The 19,020-nt window shown below is 44.2% G+C and overlaps 1 protein-coding gene across 1 annotated transcript in view; it reads right to left on the bottom strand.

The window, feature by feature from the left end:
• The window catches only part of NVL (nuclear VCP like), a 129,964-nt gene that overhangs the window by 50,413 nt on the left and 60,531 nt on the right, over positions 1-19,020 (bottom strand). Inside the window, exons 12-17 of the mRNA XM_054979806.1 lie at positions 18,454-18,598; positions 12,049-12,319; positions 6,875-7,093; positions 3,751-3,855; positions 2,014-2,076; positions 1,392-1,511 (exon numbers count right to left, since the gene is read on the bottom strand). Coding sequence (XP_054835781.1) covers positions 1,392-1,511; positions 2,014-2,076; positions 3,751-3,855; positions 6,875-7,093; positions 12,049-12,319; positions 18,454-18,598 — 923 coding nt within the window. The remainder of the gene's footprint in view (positions 1-1,391; positions 1,512-2,013; positions 2,077-3,750; positions 3,856-6,874; positions 7,094-12,048; positions 12,320-18,453; positions 18,599-19,020) is intronic.

Raw genomic sequence — 19,020 nt, 5'->3', positions numbered from 1 at the left:
AACCCCCATTCGTTTGCTTCGAGCTCCCCCGTAGCCTGTCCCGGCTAACAAATAAGCACCCCCCCAACAGATCGTTCTTACCCATGCTCTGGCGTTTCGGCACTAACTCTGGGGCCCGCCGCTTGTTTTCCTCTGCCGCTGTTGCTGCGGTCTGTTCCAGCCATGGCCGCACCGCTGCGAAGGCTTTGGCGCCAAAAGCGGCCGCTTCTGTTTTCAGTAACTGCCGGGACTTCCCTGGAGCTTCGCTGCCGCCCCTGCAGAAGCCGGGTCCTGGTCTCTATGGGAACGTTGGCTCTGCTGCTCGCTGCCGTCGTCACTTCCCCAATGCTATTTCGGGTGGGGGTGGTGGAGGAACAAGTCCTTCCTTTTCCCCTGCGAGCAAGCGCCTTCCAATTTGCTTCCCTAGGACCGTTTGCTCCACGGAGCAAAGAAGTTCGCTTCCCTGCAGAAGCAGGGCCGGAAAAAACTGGAGAGCTGAGGGGAGCCCCTCCCCCTAGAATAGCAAGTTTGTCCGACCCTGCTGGAAAGGAGGAGGAGCTACCCAAGAGTCAGGACTGACTGCCCCACTCCCAGGACCACAGGAGAATAAGCCAGGCTCATCTTTATAACAAACAGCCAGTTTCAGATCCCTGATTTAAGACTCTCTGCTTAGTCAATTAAGTCAGACACTGTTCTCTCTCAGTAAGTGCAAATTCATTCTGGAAGGATGTAAAACCTGACCAACTGCTGCCAACTGCTACTCTTGCAAAGCAGAGCTGTTGCATGAGGGAAGATAAGTATTCAGGAACAGAAGTCTACCCCCTCCTTCTCCAAACTTGCTGTCATCCCAGTGGCGGGACCATACTTCCAACCAAGCTAAAGACCTTGACAGACAAATGGCAAGACTATGAATAAGACAGCTTCCTATTCAGAGTGACTGCTATGCAATTCTTTTGCAAAGCAAGAAGGGAGGTATTGATTTAGCTCTGCCCCTGTGGCAACCATTTTGGGTTTATCTCCACCTCCTCAGGCAACAATTTTGGGGTGGTGCTCATGACTCCCTTTCATACTTTCAACAGTGCCTGCAGGCTCAAAAAGATAGGGGATCTGATGTACAACGTCAGATCTCAGAAGGTGGTAGAATTCTTGCCATTTGAAGGAAGGGGAAATCAATTCCCTCACTTTCCCCTAAGTTCCAAAGCTTCTGCCCCATTCCTAGAAAACGAAGGCTCTTCATGTTAGGTAGCATGAGAACAACACACCTTCTGCCCTTACAAAAAATTCACAAACCCACTGGAGTACCCTCACAGGCCCCTGAGGTATCACAATATCCCAGTTTGAGAAATACCAGACATACATCCTACTAGTGTCCTTCACTATTCAATTTGTCATGGAATGGTTTTTAGGCTCACCTCACGGTCTGACCTCCGAGGACACAAAGCATCAATTTCATCAAAGAATATAACACAAGGAGCAGAATTCCTTGCACGCTGGAAAACCTGACGTACAGCACGCTCACTTTCCCCCACATACTGAAACAGGAAACAAAAAAAGTCAACAGTAAAAGTCCATGAAATATAGCTATTTCAACAGATCTTTAGGTCAAGATCTACTCCTAAGTTTCACTGCATTAAATGGCAAAAAGTTAAACACTCATGGGACTTAAAGGGGTTTAATTTTGAATTGTGCCTGAAATAATAATTAAAGGGCAAAAAGCATCTTCAGCAAATTCCTGCATAACTACTCCAGTTCTCCACATTAGGAAACAAATGGAAATAATACATACAAGAGTATATCTCTCTCTCTGAATTTTCTAGTTTCTTTGTTTTGTACAAGATAGGGCCAGTACTGAAATATCAAATTTTAACTTGTCATTTTCTTTTTGCACAAATTAAGTCTACCAATCTTTGTCAGAATGAGTCTTTATAAAATATAAATTTTATTGTACAATTATCCACTTTGGATTAACCCTTAAAATTTGTATTTTCCCCCAAACCTAATTAGTGGCAAACCAGTTCTACACACAGAACTCACCATATTCAGCAGTTCAGGACCTTTCACTGAAATGAAATTCAGCCCAGACTCATTTGCTACAGCCTACAAAAAAAATAAGAACTTTCTTTTTTGTAAAGCAAGTTTTTCATTTATTTCAGATAATAAACTCAAACATTTACACAGAAAGCATAACTACATCATATAATCATCCAAATCATGTATCTACAGTCATCCACTACTTCAATCATCAGTAATCATCTGGATCATATATGAATCTAAGCGCAGCACCTAAATCCTATATGAGAGAAACATAATTGACAAACTACTACCAATTAAATCAAATTGTCATTAAATCATATACCTATATAGAACTTGCCCATATATATTCCTAATCTTCTACTTCTATTTAAACATCTTTCTGTCTATCATCATCATTGTTGGTGTAGTGGTTAAGAGTAGTGGGACTCTAATATGGAGAACCGGGTTTGATTCTCCACTCCTCCACTTGAAGCCTGCTGGGTGACCTTGGATCAGTCACAGCTCTTCTCAGCCCCACTCACCCCACAGGGTGATTGTTGTGGAGATAATAACAACATACTTTGTAAACTGCTCTGAGTGGATGTTAAATTGTCCTGAAGGGTGGTATATAAATTGAATGCTATTATTGATTATTCTTAGTTTTCAGCTACATAATCAAAAAACATTTTGCATTTTTTCTGGAATTCTTGGATCAGCCTATTGTGTATATAAGATGTTAATTTGCCATTGACACATATTCATATAACTTGTTCTTCCATTCTGTCAGATCTGGACATTGTTCTGCTTTCCATTTTGCTGCAAATACTACTCTTGTCACGATTATAATAATAACATTTGATTTATATACCGCCTTTCAGGATGATTTAACACCCACTCAGAGCGGTTTACAAAGTATCTTATTATCCCAACAACAAACACCCTGTGAAGTGGGTGGGGCTGAGAGACCTCTGGAAGAGCTGTGACTGACCCAAGGTCACCCAGCTGGCTTCAAGTGGAGAAATGGCAAACCAAACCTGGTTTTCCAGATTAGAGTCCCACGCTCTTAACCACTACATCAAACTGGCTCTCATATCATATATTTACGTCATTTGCTATGTATTTTTGTAATATTATTTGGTAAAATATTTAATAACATATTTTTGGGGTTCATCTCAAACTTAAACTTTAATATCTTTTGCATTTCTTCATGTATTTCTATCCAATAGTTCCTTGCTTTCTTACATGTCCACCAATGTCGCATCTGTGTTTTGGCATTTAGGTGAGAAACTTATTTTATCTATGCATTTCATAGAAACTTTGATTATGTTAAACTTGGAATTTATTAGGAAATGTTAGCAAACTTATTTCTTATTGCCTTCCTGTGTTCTGTTTTTATAGGATTTATATTAATAACCATTTATATTTTGATTACTTGCTTCATTAAAAAACTAGGTTGTATTTTCAATAAAGTGAAATAAACTCTAGACAGGTGTCTGTGTGTTTGATGAAGAGTTGCAAAGCAATATAGAACCCTACATAAATAAATGTACTAATAAACAGGTAGTTCAAAGAACTTATGTTTGACAGGTCTGAGAACTAATTGCTGAAAGCTTTCCAAGAGAAAAGATACATCTTTCTTTTGGCTAGTAGAAGCTTAGTTTCAGACACGGGCAAAAGCTCGTTACACTTGGGTTGCAATAAGTCGGCTGTGACTTGATAGCACTATGTACCATAGACGAATAATATGTAGTTAATTACCTTTGCAAGTAATGTTTTGCCACAACCAGGAGGCCCAGCAAGTAGCACACCAGCTGGTGCTGTCAGGCCCAGGGCTTTAAACTGCTCAGGATTCCTCACAGGTGCCTGTAACCAAATCAGTTGTCAGCTAAAAAATTTGTATGTAAAAAGATGGAACAGATGAAGGATTCTGAAATAATCACAGTAGGCTGTCCTCAATTTAAATAAATGAACAGATCTTGATTCAGCTGTTAAACGGAACTCAAACGTAATAATGATTGTTAGCACTCATTCATCACAGCACAGTGATACTAAACATAAATGAAAGCTTCAAGGAAGTAGGAAGGATTTGAGATTTTCAAAGAAGGCCATAATGTGTTTAAGACCCTCAAGGAAAAGATGACACAAAAGCAAAAAATGCTGAAGAAGTCCAACTCTGCCATTTTCCCGAGACTCAAAATATTCAACCAACATGAGAAGAGCAGTCAGCATGTATGACAGCTGGCCACGAGGCCAGAGGAACATGACCACCCCAGAGATGGCTGGGAAAGAAGAAGCTAGGAACCCTGGAAACTTGAGTGGCCTCCCAATTTCATGGTGGTGAGAGTAGCTGTAACATTTTCTATAAATGCTGTTTGTCAAGCTAGCCAAGGAAGGAGAGGAGCTTCAGAGAAAAAGCCTGGGAGGTTGTGGCTTTTCAGAAAGCGTGAAGCAGCTGCTTCTCCTTCCTGTTGAAGTGTTTGCCTTTGGAAGTCGTTGCTCAAGCCAAAAGGGTCTTTCAATCTCTCTCAATGTATGTACGTCTCTAAAAGACCTGTTCCTATCCTATATTGCCTATACAAATATTTTTACTTCCACATACTAAAAAAGGGAAATTAGACTGTCTGGAAAGCAAGATGACAAGCTACTGGTCCTCTGGCCGACATGCAAGGCCAAGCTATACAAGGTGCATGTGTGCCTGTGGAATGATTTTGCTGGAGTCACCTCTGCCTTTCTAGTCCGCCTGAGATAGAAAAACTGGCTTGTGAGAACATGCACCCCAAACTAATCTGCCTTGTTCCACTTCACTTGTTGTGAATGGTGGCTGCAGAAAGTGTGCAAGGACATAGGGCCCAAAACTGGTCACCAGTTGCAAAGATAAATCTGTGACCCTCAGGTACTGGGGGCTTCTGGATTTTGTATTTTTAAAAACAAAAGTCTTCCAAAAACGAAGCTACAAGAAAATAATATCAGATGTGCGTATGTTGAGAACATAAGAGTGTCATGGAAGCTTAACAGGCTATTTTGTAAACAATCTTGTATATTCCCTCCTATTGTCCATACTTACAGTTTTGTCTTGCTCTGGTTATTGCTATTACACTGAAACAATCTTATGTACCTTTGCATGCAACAGTACTTGCATAACAATTTCCGAAAAAAATCGAATGTACTATATTTTATCTTCATCTTTAACACATGGTAGTATCTTAGTTCCCAATACCAGAGGATCTTGGTCTTTCCCATGCTTGCCAAAGTTAAATTAAAAGTTCACATTTGTAGCAAATCTTTTGTAGTGATGGAACAGATGTAATTATGGCTTCCTATCACCCATGGTTTGTAAGTTAAGAGACAACTTTGGAGATGCATGCATCCTCCCTTGTTTTAGTTTAAAGTAATCATGATTTAGTATTAGATAGAAACCAATACTAACAATGGCTGCTGCTAAAACTAAGCTACAAGCCCTCCTCGCTTCAACCAGGGCCAGGGCCTTTTCAGTCCTGGCCCCAGCCTGGTGGAACGCTCTGTCAATGGAGACCCAGGCCCAGCAGGACATTATCGTTCCGCTGGGCCTGTAAGACAGAGCTGTTCCGCCAGGCGTTCAGTGCTTGAAAGGGGCAGTGCCATGTCAGCCTCCCACCTTTGGGGTGGGGTGGGGGGTTCTCCTCACCATTGCACTTTAATGTACTTGGTTAATTTATTTTATTATTGCTTATTGTATGTTGATTTTAGAATTACTGTTTTCTTATTATTATTGATTTTAACTGTTGTTCACCACCCAGAGCCCCTGAGGATGGGCGGTTTATAAATCGAAATAATAAATAAATAGATTTCCTCATAATCATGGTTTGCAAACCCACTTCAAACTATAGCTTCAAATTCTGGTTTAGAAGGAAATCATGCTTAGCATTGCTGCATGTGTGATTCTGAACTAGGGGTAACACTGACAGGGGAAAGGAATGGGGAATTCAATCTGGCTAGGAAAGGGCCCTGACCTGGATAGCCCAGGTGAGTTTGATCTCATTAGATCTTGTCAGATCTCAGAAGTTAAGCAGCGTCAGCCTTGGTTAGTAATTGGATGGAAGACCTCCGATGAAGACCAGGGTTGCAGTGGCAGACAATGGCAAACTACATCTCTTAGTCTCTTACCATGTCAACCCCACCAAGGGTCTCCATAAATCAGCTATGACTTGAGGGCACTCTCCACCAAGAGAGAAAGAAGGGGACAGGGGCAACTATAAGGCAGGCTCCCAATCTGCAAAGCATGGATTGGAGGGAGACAATATTGGATTGGAGGGAGACAATATTACTGACAGCATCAGATCTATAGGGATAGGGATTCAATTTGTGTATTAAATCAAAGTTCAAGATTCTTAAGGTAATTTGTTTTCACATACTGCTGGCTCTGGTTCAGAACAGGGTTTTTTTGCATATGTCTGCACTGAGTTGTTATATTTTCCAGAGGTATCTTTGCTGTTCTTTCACTTGTAATTGCTCCCTATGCACGGGTTTACTGTGAGGGTTTTCTAATTACTGGACAGAAACAATTATACAGAAATATACGTGCCATCTCCTTGTACACACTACTACTTCTTTTTTTTAATAGATGCTGGTATTCTTAGGTTACATGCAGGCCTGACAAAGAAAAGTCTTTGTCTAATTCACTATAATACACCTCCACATCAAAATGGAAATTACTGAACCATGTAAATTTGCTGCATATTTCATGGACTTAATTATCAAGGAGTGCAGCTTGTTCCTTTTCATAAAATGTCAGGCAAAGAACACGCAATGCCTTGTGTACACACATCCTTTGATGTTGAGTTGCCAAAAGGGATTTGAGCCTTGCATACATTAGCAGGATTTTATACAAAATGTCAACCCCTACCAGTATTGCCATGGTGAGCTCCTCCCGAATGTCCTCCAGGGCTCCGATATCTGCCCACGTCACATCAGGGACTGTGACAAAGCCTTCCCTCTTGGCAGAGGGCTGCACAGAAGACAGAGCAACAATGAAATCATTCATCTCAATGCAGAGCTTCTGCAGCTGAGCCTTCCCCAGGGGGTCTGGATTCTTTAGCAACCAAAGCAATCTTTGCAATTCATCCTAAATATGACAGAAAAGAGATGGAAGGGAAACATCAGGTGAAAGGGCCAGGATTAAAAAAAGCAAGATTTACATATGGATCAACAGTATTGGAAGACAGGAGTTCAAAGACAACATCCCAGATACATAACACAACTTGGAACTGGTTTAGGATGATAGAGTTGTGAAATATTAAATATCATTGTGCTTCTCTTAAACTAACCTCCTATTCTGTTTTTAGCTTAGTCTGCTGAGATTTCTGATGCGTCTCCTCTTTTAAAGGCAAAACGATGCAATGTTTAAAGAAGCCATTTATCCCCTTGGATTTAATTCTGTCTTACAACAAGGGTGTTTCCAATATTCACTTTCACATGGCCCTTTCAAGCCAGTTTTCTTTTTTAAAAAGTGGCCTTTCTTGCAGCTTCACTGCTTACACTTTTGTTCTCCTAGTTCTTGCTATGAAATGCATCCAGATTTGTTATCAGCACCAATTATCTCCTTTACTCTCAATAATTAGGAAGTGCAAGGAGGAGCTCAAAGCAAGAGAAAGCAGTGAGGAGAGAGGCCTTGATCCTTTTTTTTGTCTTGTAAAAAGTCCCCTCTCCCAAGCTGCTTTCTCAGCTATAAGGGAGAAAGATACAGGATTCTAGTTTCCTTCCTGCTACAAGGAGTCATGTATGAGGAGGATGATTTTGAATGGGAAAATGGCAAGATGGGAAAGTGTTAAGCAGTATCTCCCCCTACCACTCTTTCTGCTCCAAGACTGCTTTTTGTCTTAGAGAAAAACAATTAGATACATTGCCATGTAATTGAGTGTCATGTGTCATTTGGATGGATGCCTTCATCAGGATATGAGGTGTTTAAGCTTAAGGGTTTCTATGCCGAGCGTTTCTCCACTTTCTACTGCAGCTTTCAAATCAGGTATGTGTGTGTGTGTGTGTGTGTGTGTGTGTGTAATCAAACAACTGGGTGTTTGCCCAAGATCTTACCATAGCCGTGCAGGGAATTCAGGCTTGAATCCAGAGATGACAAGCAGAAAAAGACTTTGTGTAGTTTTGCTTGCACAAGATTCTGTGCAACACCTAACACTTTCCTCCTTACATAATATAGTGCCCAGAAATTAATTACTCAAGACCTTGCACAAGTGGTGTAAGGACCACTTACCACCAAATACAGTATGCTAAGTTTGAAACTTTGGTTCAGGCCTCGTCTTGCAGATTTCTTACTAGGCCTGTTTACTTACTAGGCCTCTGTTAATTAACTGCACTTGGGATTGCTTTCTTCCTGTGAGAAAGTGGCCTTGAGAAGGCTGGAGCCTGCTGCAATGCTCAGCTCTAGCCATACTCCCTAAACTTTCACATGCTGTAACTGAGCCCTGATTGGTTCCTGTGAGTGGGCAGATGCCCCCTAGATTTCAAGAAGCCTCAGAGTCTCTAGGCAGTTTGTCAGTTTCCACCTTCCAGCCACTGCCAACCACCGGCAATGCGAGAAAGAGCTTCTCAGCTCCATGCCACTTCCAGGATGCCTAGAGGAAGCTGGCATGGATGGACTTTGTGCTAAACCTTGGTAAGATCAACCAACTTTGGAACCAATTCAGAGAATGTTGGTTAGACAGCTAGTAGTGTTTTAGTTAGTCAGAACATAGCTAGGACAGCAAGCTTATTTATTTTCATGCCTTGCCTAAATGCTTTTAAGAGCAGTTTCCGCTTTGCATACGCTGCTGTGTTCTTTCTTCAATAAACTCCAATAATATTTTACCTGCTTGTGTCCAGTATTGCTTGCCAAGGAGATACACACACTTGAAAGAACCCAGGAAGCTGGGGTGCTTCAAAAGAAATGACCAGAGCTTTTAGAAGCTCCTTGGGGTCCTGAGTGGCTCGGATAGCCATCAGGAATGGAGGTAAGAGTCTCTGAGTCGATACAAGTGGAAATATGTGGAGATACAACAAGTCTGACTTAATGTAAGCAGCTACCCTGGTCTTTTTCTTGCACTTCCACTTGCACAAGAGCTCTAGTACAAGTGGAAATTTTGTGCTAGATCTAACCCATCATTCTTTTCTCCTTGTGTGGTTAAAGAAATATATGATATGGCAAAAAATACAACGGGCTCTAGAAAGGGGAGGACAGGCAGGTGGACACTGCTTCCTCCTATGTAACTGATCCAGGCTGGGTAAAGGCGGGGGGAAGACATTGCCACCTGCTCCGCGCCTGATCCCGGCCAGGTGAAGGGGGAGGGGCATTGACACCTGCTCCGCACCTGGTCCTGGGTGGGTGAAGGGGGGGGCAGGCATTGCCTCCTGCTCCATGCCTGATCCCAGTCGGGTCAAGGGGTGGGTGGGTGGGAGGGCACTGCCTCCTTCAGTTAAACAATCCTGCACAATGGGAGGTAGCTAGTTATTTTCAATGCTAACAGCCGCTGGCACAATGCCACCGCCCCTCAGTGAAACAGCACTCTAGAGGCCAAATGTTGCACTACAAGAGTGAAAAAATTAGGATGTTTCTAGATCATCTACTACACATAGCACTATACTAAAATTCTAATGATGGCAAACCACCTCATCAAATGGTCATCAATAAGATTACTAGGTGAATTAATTCTATGCTTATTAATATTAGAAGCTTCAGCAGGGTAATTCCACCTGTAATTCTCAGCAGGGTATTGTTAACAGAGACTGACACCCCCCTCATGATCTTTGAATATAGTCTCTAAAGTAACAAATGAAGCCTTGCAAGCTAAAAATTCTTTAACCTACATCTTCTACTTATGTTAAAATTGAAATAGAAACAAACACGTAAAAAGGGATCCATCCCAAACAAATCAATTAAAAAATACACAGAATCCCTCCATTCCCCTATCCTACTGGCCAAGTATGCCACTATTAATATTTAGGTTTTCAAAACAGCCTAGGTGGAATTAGAAGGCCTGGAGTATTAATGTTACAGAAATTGCTGGTACTACCTCACTCCCATAAACTATACACAAATAAAAGAGTTACAGAGCCCTGCTTCCTTCCACTGCAGTTTCTTGCACAACTGGCTATGACAGGTGGAGATAAATTACCTAGGTTCAAAGCCCAACATGAGATTGTACCTACATGAATTAAAATATTATTTTAAATTCTCATCAGTCCAGGGATAGTGCAGGTATGCCAAAAGTTTCTTGCTAAGTAATCTTGGGAAAAGGGACTGACATACTATGCAGAGTTAGTACAGTCCAAGCACATGGATTTCAGTGAGTTTAGAATGGAGTAGCTCTGCACAGAACTGCACTGTAACTTCCCGCAGAAGGAGGTGTGCAATTCGGGATTCTGGTTTGGAAAAAAAAACCTGAATTGGGTCCAAATCGGAAAAATTCGGAATTCCTGAATCAGGTCCAGCACTGCTGGCCTGATTTGAAAATACCGAATCAAAGCTTTCCGAAGCAATTTGTATCGCTTTGGGAAACTTTAGGCAAAGCGGCAGCAGCTGCTTGCGCAGCACTTTTCTTGCTGCTTGCTTTCAAACTTCCCACCCCATCTTGATGGGGGAGGAAGAGGGTTCCCAAATGGCAAGTTTGAAAGCAGCAGGAGAAGGGACACTTTCAGTTTCAAACACCCTGCGCTGGCTTCACCCAGTGCACATTGGGTGAAGCCAGCATGGGGCGTTCGAAACTGAAATTGTCCCTTCTCTTGCTGCTGGTGAATGGTTTAGTGGTTGATAGATGAACTGTCTGAGTGTTGTGGGGTGAGTGGATTAGCCCCTTCCTTTTCTTCACTATGATCACCTCCTGTTTATCTGGTATATTTCTTCAGCAGAATGATGGTATTTAGCATGCCTTCAAAATTCATCTTCAGTTCTGCTACAAGTAGTATCTGTTTCACTTTACTTTCCTCCCTCTTGGTGCCTTGCAAACCTTCTGCAGGGTCCCATGATTGAGATTGAGAGCACGAGAGAGAGAGAGACCTGGTTGATCACCATGTTTCATATTTACAAAAGTATTTTTTTCATTTATTGTGTTCTTGTTTAAGAGCATTTATGTATCTTTGCCACCATGGCCAGAGTGTCCCATAATTAGGTGTCTGTCTACTCAGTCCTCCTACAGTGGTGACTTACTTGAACTTTAGTTGGTCCAAATAAATATATGTGTTTCTTGTTCTGTGGGATCAACACATCTAAAGTAAGTCTGAAGATTTGAGGCACAGTCCATGAGAAGTTCTCCTGCACAAACTCTACTGAAAAGAATGAGAGCCAAGGAACAGGAGTGCTCTTGCATAGCCCTTTTAATTTCAGTCGAACTTATATAAGTAGTCTTCTTGATGGCCTTATTGCAATGGGGTTTGTGCAAGCAATATTTCCAGGAGATGGTTTGTGTCATCTTAATATGACAATCATGTGTGCTGCACAGATAGTCAGTAATGGTATAACAGATTGCTGGACTAGGAGCAGGGAGACCCAGGTTCAAATCTCTTCTTGGCATGAAAATTACTGGGTGGCCTAATCTGCCTCACATGGTTGTTGTGAAGATGAAATAAACCAACAGAATAAGCACAATGCCATCAGCTCCTTGGAGTAACAATGGGATAAAAATACACCAAACATACATGCATACTTAAGCCAGGTAGCATAGCAAGAAATACAAAGTCAATATGAAAAATTATCTATTCAAGTTAAAAAAAACAGCAATCAATTTTCCCAGCTCTTTTTGGGACTGATTTGTATAAAATTAGAATTGAGGTGCTAGAGTAGGTCTCAGGCTTGACACAGTTAAAGGATCTCATGAAGCAGGTAGGAAAGATCTTGTTTGGCCAGTGACCCTGGAGAACCATTATCATTCTGAATAGGCAATACTGAGACAGATGAACCAGTGACCTGATTCAGTATAAGGAACATTGGTTGAATCTCACTTGTTCATAAACCTTTTCTGGGAAAGGAATCTTATGTACCCACACTGTAAAATACTGAGACTTACAGTAGACCATAATAAAAAAACTACATACTTTAGTGGGAAGCTCTGGAACTTCAGTATCATTTTTTATAGGCTTGTCTAGTTTCTTCTCCATGGCTGGCCCAGGTTCTTTTTCTTCACTATTTAGGGCTTCAGGTTTCTCCTCTTCCAGTTTAACAAGAATTCTATTCACAGTGGACATAGCTGCTTCACGGCAAAGTGCCATGAGATCAGCACCAACGTAGCCTGGAGTCATATGAGCCAAGTGATGAAAGTCAAACAATTCTGGGAGTCTAAGCTTCCGACACAATGTCTTCAGAATTCTATTAACAACAAAATGGCAGAAGTAGCTGTAATTTTAAGGGATCATATTATGTTTCTACGACATTATGAGAAACTAGTTTTAACACACAAAGTCCTAAGCGTTCTGTGATCCAGGATACGCAAAAGGAAAAACAGTGTTTCACTTACCGTAAAAGTTGTTCATCTAGGTCTTCTGTGCAGGCACACATGGGACTGCGCACGCACAGGCCTGCCGATACTGGAGATTTTTATAGCTCTATACCTCTAGGGGGCGCTCTCGCCTCTCAGCACGCATGCGCGGCCGCTTTCCCGCCGAAACAGCTCCTAAGAGGTGGAGCGCCCCTCACATACTCTCAGTCCTCTTTCGCCGCCCTACAGCAAGGTAAGTACCAAGAGAGTCAGTGGGGAAGGAGGGAGGGCATGTGTGCCTGCACGGAAGACCTAGATGAACAACAGTTACGGTAAGTGAAACACTGTTTTTCATCTACAGTCTTCCTGTGCAGTCCCACATGGGAAGATTACAAAGCTTAATACCTGGGTGGAGGTGACGCAAAAGCATCACATAAAAATTGAATGTAGAACTGCCATGCCCACCGCTGTCTCCTTTCTATCTAGGATGTCCAGCGCGTAGTGCTTCACAAAGGTATCCGCCGAGGCCCATGTTGCCACTCTGCAGATGTCGTGAAGAGGAGAGCCGCTGACGACGCCTGGGACCTGGTGGAATGGGTGTGCATCTCCAAAGGACAAGGTAGGTTAGCAGTAGTGTAACATGTCAATATAGTCTGGACCACCCATCTCGAGATAGTCTGAGACATTGCTTTCCTGCTCTTTTTATGTCCCGCAAAACAAACGAATAAATTAGAATCAAGTCTAAAGGACCTCACCCTATCTAGATAAAAAAGAATGGCCCTGCGGACATCTAGGGAATGGAGAGCCTTCTCTGCCTCCGAGGCCTGGACAGGAAAGAAAACTGGCAAGACCAACTCTTGCGATAGGTGAAAATGAGACACCACCTTTGGCAAAAACTCGATCTTGGTTCTAAGGACAACCTTCTCGGAATGCAGTTTCAAATAAGGGGGCTTGAAAGACAATGCTGCTAACTCCCCCACCCTCCTAGCCGAAGTGACCGCAATCAAGAAGGCCACTTTCATTGACAAGTAACGCAAGGGACACGAGGCCAAAGGTTCAAATGGTTTAGACATCAAACGAGTCAGAACCAGGGGCAAGGACCACTGTGGAACCAGAGCCCGAACTGGGGGAAACAGATTATTTAATCCCCTTAAAAATAACTTTGCAGAATAATAGGAAAAAACAGATTTCCTGTCAACAGGTGAGTGAAAGGCAGAAATAGCTTCCACATAAACCTTAACTGAACTGTTGGCCAATCCCTTCTGCTTGACCTCCCACAAAAATTCCAATATGTCAAAGAGGGAGGAAAGAAAAGGGTCCAAATCCCTCTGCCGACCCCAGGCAGAAACCTTGTCCCACTTAAGAGCATAGGACTGCCGAGTAGACAGGCGTCTAGCATTAAGTAACACGTGAGTCACAGCGGAGGAGAAGGCACGTCCTGTCTGATCAACCAAGCTGTCGGTCTGAGTCTCCCAATGTGGTGAAGTACCCCGTCGCAGGACAGGAGGTCTGGAACCACCGGGAGACTGATTGATTGACTATGCAGATGCAAGAGAGTGTGGAACCAAGGTTGCCTTGGCCAGTACGGGGCCACTAGAATGACAGACGCTTTGTCCCTCTGGATCTTGCTGAGGACCCTGGCTAGAAGCGGGAACGGGGGAAAGGCATAACACAGGGGACTCGACCAGTCTAGTTGAAACGCGTCCCCATGTGATTCTAGGCCTACTCCTCCCCTGGAGCAATAACACCGAGTCTTGCGATTCTCCGCTGTCGCAAAGAGGTCTAGCTTTGGAAACCCCCACCTGGAGAGGATCGGGGTGAGATATTTGTCCTGGAGGGACCATTCGTGATTGTCCCTGTGGAGCCTGCTCAGGTGATCTGCCATAGAATTCTCCACCCCCGGAATGTGCACTGCTTGAAGCCACACAGCGTGTTCTATGGCCCACTTCCAAAGTTTCAGTGCTTCGGGGCACAGAGCAACAGACGGCATGCCACCCTGCTTGTTTATATAGAACATCGCCTTCATGTTGTCCGTAAGGATCTGGATGGACTTGTTCCGTACGGCATATGAAAAAGAGATCAGTGCATATAAAACTGCTCCCAACTCAAGAATATTAATATGTTCCTTACGTTCTGATTCAGACCATAAACCATGAGCGTAAGCCCCATCACAATGAGCCCCCTAGCCAAACAATGAGGCATCTGAAGTGACCGACAGATGAGTTTGTCGATGCCCAAATTCCACTCCCCTAAATAGGTTAGCATCCTCCAACCACCAGTCTAACGAGGACACCACCCTCCTGGGGACCGAAAGTCTTCTATTCTGTGAATCACGGCCCGGAGAAAAGACCGAATTGAACCACGAAGTGGCCGCATGAAAAGTCTAACCAGTGGGACCACTGCAGTCGTGGAGGCCATGGAGCCCAACAGAGTCTGGATAAACCGGACAGACTGAAAGTGACACCTCTTAAGGTTAGAAACAAGTCTCTTAATCTTAGATGCACGGTCCACAGGCAAAAAACCCACATTCCTTATACCATCTAAAATTATTCCTATGAACTGAATGGAACGAACAGGAAGCAGCTTCGACTTTTTTTGATTAACAAAAAGCCCCAAACGGAGACACAAATTTAGAGTAACGGACACTTGATTAGATACATCTGCTGTAGAGTTGCCAACTAGCAGCCAATCATCCAGATATGGAAATATGCATCAGCCCTGAAGCCGCAAGTGGGCCACCACCACTGCCATGCACTTAGTAAACACCCTCGGGGCAGTGGCCAGTCCAAAGGGTAAGACTCTGTACTGAAATACCCGGTGATTGTAAACAAAACATAGAAACTTTTTATGTTCAGGGAAAATGGAAATATGAAAATAAGCGTCCTTCAAGTCAAGGACTGCAAACCAGGAGTGTAGGGGCAATGAAGCCAAAACCATTTGCAAAGTGACCATCTTGAATTTTCGAATTCGGATAAACTTGTTCAGGCCCCTAAGATCCAAGATAGGCCTAAGCCCTCCATCTTTCTTCTCCACCAGGAAAAGGTTGGAATAGAACCCCAACCCAGCGGAGGCACTAGGGACCTCCTCTATCGCCCCTTTCTGCAACAGAGCAGTAAGCTCTTCCAAGATCTCAGACTGTGGGGGTTCCGAAGAAAAAACAGGGAAACGTAAATAAGGTAAGTCAACAAATTCAACTTTATAACCAAACTATACTATAGAAATAACCCAAACATCAGAACAAATTGAACACCATGAACTCCAGTATGCACTAAGCCTGTCCCCAAACGTGGGATCAGGTCCCTGTAATTGTCAGAATTGCTTGTGCAACTGGGTTTGGTCCTTAGCCTGCTGCTGTTGGGAACCAGGCTTGGGACGTTGGCCTTGCCTCCGTCTAGGAAAAGCAGACTGTGGGCTCTGGTCGCTTCTGTGAGGTTGGTAAGCATACCCATGATAGGGTTGGTACTGATATTGTCTGCCACGCTGGAAGGACCGATAATATGGATGAGAAGACTGCTGAGGCGCCTGGTGAAGAACCCCATACGAGCAGGCAGTCAGGCGATCAGTTCTCTTTTTAGACAGATACTCATCAGTCTTTTCTGAAAAGAGTGAGGTGCCTTCGAAGGGTAGATCCTCCACCCTATTCCTCGTCTCCGCAGGGAGAGCAGTCGTGCGAAACCAAGCATGCTGGCGTAATACCACTGCTGAAAGAAGTGACCTGGCGGAGGTGTCAGCCATACTCCTGCCAGCGTTGTTCTGGTGCCTAGAAAGGCGGACAGCCTCCTCTTTAATTACTCTAAGCAGGGTCCGCTGCTCATCAGGAAGCCTTGGGAGGAAGGTAGCCACCTTTTTCCATAAAAAGAGCTGGTAGGCTGCCATCATAGCGGCATATTTCTCTACCTTTATGCCAAACGTAGCTGAAGTGTAGAACTTCCTTCTCATGGCATCGATTTTCCTGCTGTCCTTGTCGGCCGGAGTAGACATCGAACCCTGTCGGGGTCATGCTTGCATCTCCTCAGTCACCAGCGAGGATGGAGGCAGATGGTTTGCAAGGAAAGGATGAGCATCATCCTTGGTCCGATAAAGGTTTTCCACCTTCCTGTTAGTGGCTGTAGAAGATGCGGGCCTGGTCCGTAATTTAGTCCAGAGATCTGCAAAGCCCTCAATCAAGGGAAAGGCAACAGAGGGAGTAGATACCGGGTAGATTTGTTGCAGGATCTTACCTGTAAATTTGGACTCAGCGGATGTAACTTCCAAGTCCAACGCCTTAGCCATCTGTTGAAGAAGTTTGTTATAGGCCCTGAAATCATCGGTGGGCGACGCCTCCTCCGAAGGCCCAATCTCCCTCTCTGGTGAATCCGATAGGGGGGATTCGCTGTACCTGGCTCGGATCCAATGAGGCTCAACTTCTGATGGATGCAGCGTCTGGCCATATTCAACATAGGAACCAACTCTAGGCGAAGGGGATAGCGAAACCCTTCTATATGGTCGGTCCGAAAAGTAGGAACCTTCCCTTTCATAATATGGGGCAAGTGGCTCATCCCGATGTCGGCTTCCTCTGGAGCAGCTCCGGTAGGAATAAGGGCTGTCGTGACGTTCAGACTTGCTCCGCCAACTCCTCACCGAGTAAACTGAGCCCGATTCGTAAGACGTCGATGGAGGCCGACCCGATGGTGTGGGGGGCTTTTCGATCGGAATCACCTCCTCCTCCTGGGTCACCCTCGAAGGGGGGGCAGTCTTAGAGGAAGGGTATTCTGCTGACTCTTTACGTCTCTCCGAAGGATCGGGAGCAGTCATCTCAGTCGGAACCGACGGGGGAGCCGAGATCAGACTCTCCAGCACAGCAGTATCCTGTTTGGTCAAGTGCTTACGTTTTTTCTTTTTCTTATCCAGGTCGGTTCCAGCTTTCAACGTAGAAGACGGAGCCGAAGTCTTCAGATCTGACACAGTCGCGTCCTGAGAGGATGGCGGAGTCGCTCCTGGAACCGAGGGCATCCGACTCTTATGTGCTGTGCGGTCAGGTGAAGCATGAACGGCGGACAAAGTGGAAGGTCAACTCCGAGGACGTCTTGGAACCGACAGGGCCAGTTCCGACGAACTCCGCGCTAGCACTGCCTTCCCGGCTCTCAACTCCGACCGACTCGGGGACGGTTGAGAGTGTGGGGTTTTGGAGCCCGACGCTTCCGGAGCAGGACGAGAGGACCTAGATGGAGCAGAGGAAGACGCCTTCGCCGGGGGATCCGATATAGCCATAGCACGTTGTCAGAGGGAGGCATGCAGGCAATCCGCTCGCTCCGCCCTGGCCTTGGAGGTGAACGCGCGGCAATGCTTGCACGCTTGGGTATTGTGCGTCTCCCCAAGGCAGTATAAGCAAGTAGAATGACCGTCTGACCTTGTCATTTTGTGATCGCAGGTCTCACATCGCTTAAACAAGGCCGTTTCCAACATCGCGTCTCGAAGAGAAGAGCTGTAAACCTCACTCATCGGCGGCAAAAGAGAAACTGAGGGTATGTGAGGGGTGCTCCGCCTCTTAGGAGCCGTTTCGGCGGGAAAGCAGCCGTGCATGTACGCTGCGAGGCGAGAGTGCCCCCTAGAGGTATAGAGCTATAAAAATCTCCGGTATCGGCAGGCCTGCGCATGTGGGACTGCACAGGAAGACCGTAGATGAACTTATATTAGCAAAGGAACCCATCTGCATATTAAAATCTTGATCAGATGCTCATTTTTGTGCATTCTCACATTAACAATTGGGCTGAGACTATGGAACTTCTGGTTTTCCTACTACCATTTAGGTGCTAGGCTATTATGAACATGTTCTTTAGGACAGCTTTTGTGATCCTCACAAATCTATTTGCTGCCACTTTTTGTGCTGGCCTCAGTTCTATGTTCTTGCTTATTTTGCAGAGTAGCTGTGCCATGGTTTTGGAGTGTTTTAGTATGCTTTTAACTGGTGTTTCTACTTTAGCTGTTAGGCACAATGTGCATTTAAACAAACTGAAAGGTGGGGTATATATACATACATACATACTTTTCTCTGGCTGTTTCATCTGGAATCCCCAAGCAAATTTCACGATCAAATCTTCCTGCACGTCTCAGGGCTGGGTCCAGTGAGTCTGGTCTGTTGGTTGCTCCAATGACTAGGACCTGAGCAGCAGAAGCCAGATTATTCAAGTCTGAGGAAGGACAGGAAGAAACAGCAAATTCTTAGGCAAACTGATAGAGACTGTGCTTTACTATCAGGACATCACTCTTTATGCTCCTTTCCAAACCACCTAGATTAGAGAACACACACTCAGGGGTCAAGCTTGAGCGACTTTTAATCCTATGCTGTGCACAGCCCACTTAACAATCAACACAAGTCATACCGGGTTAGGTCAGAGATTCACAATAAACTCAATGATAATAAACTCTTACTGGCCCTTCTCTATGGATTTCCATGTCTGTGTTTTTACTGTACTGTTAAATATTTATATATACATTTTAAATGCTGTTTTAAAGGTGCTAATATCTTTAGCTATTATTCACCACCTTGGGGACCTTATTTGAGTGGGAAGGTGGCATATAAAAGTTTTGAATAAAAAATAAAAATAAAATA

This window comes from Eublepharis macularius, chromosome 1 (assembly GCF_028583425.1).
Source record: "Eublepharis macularius isolate TG4126 chromosome 1, MPM_Emac_v1.0, whole genome shotgun sequence".
NCBI classification, from domain to species: Eukaryota; Metazoa; Chordata; class Lepidosauria; order Squamata; family Eublepharidae; genus Eublepharis; species Eublepharis macularius.
This window is presented reverse-complemented; position numbering and strand designations above follow the sequence as displayed.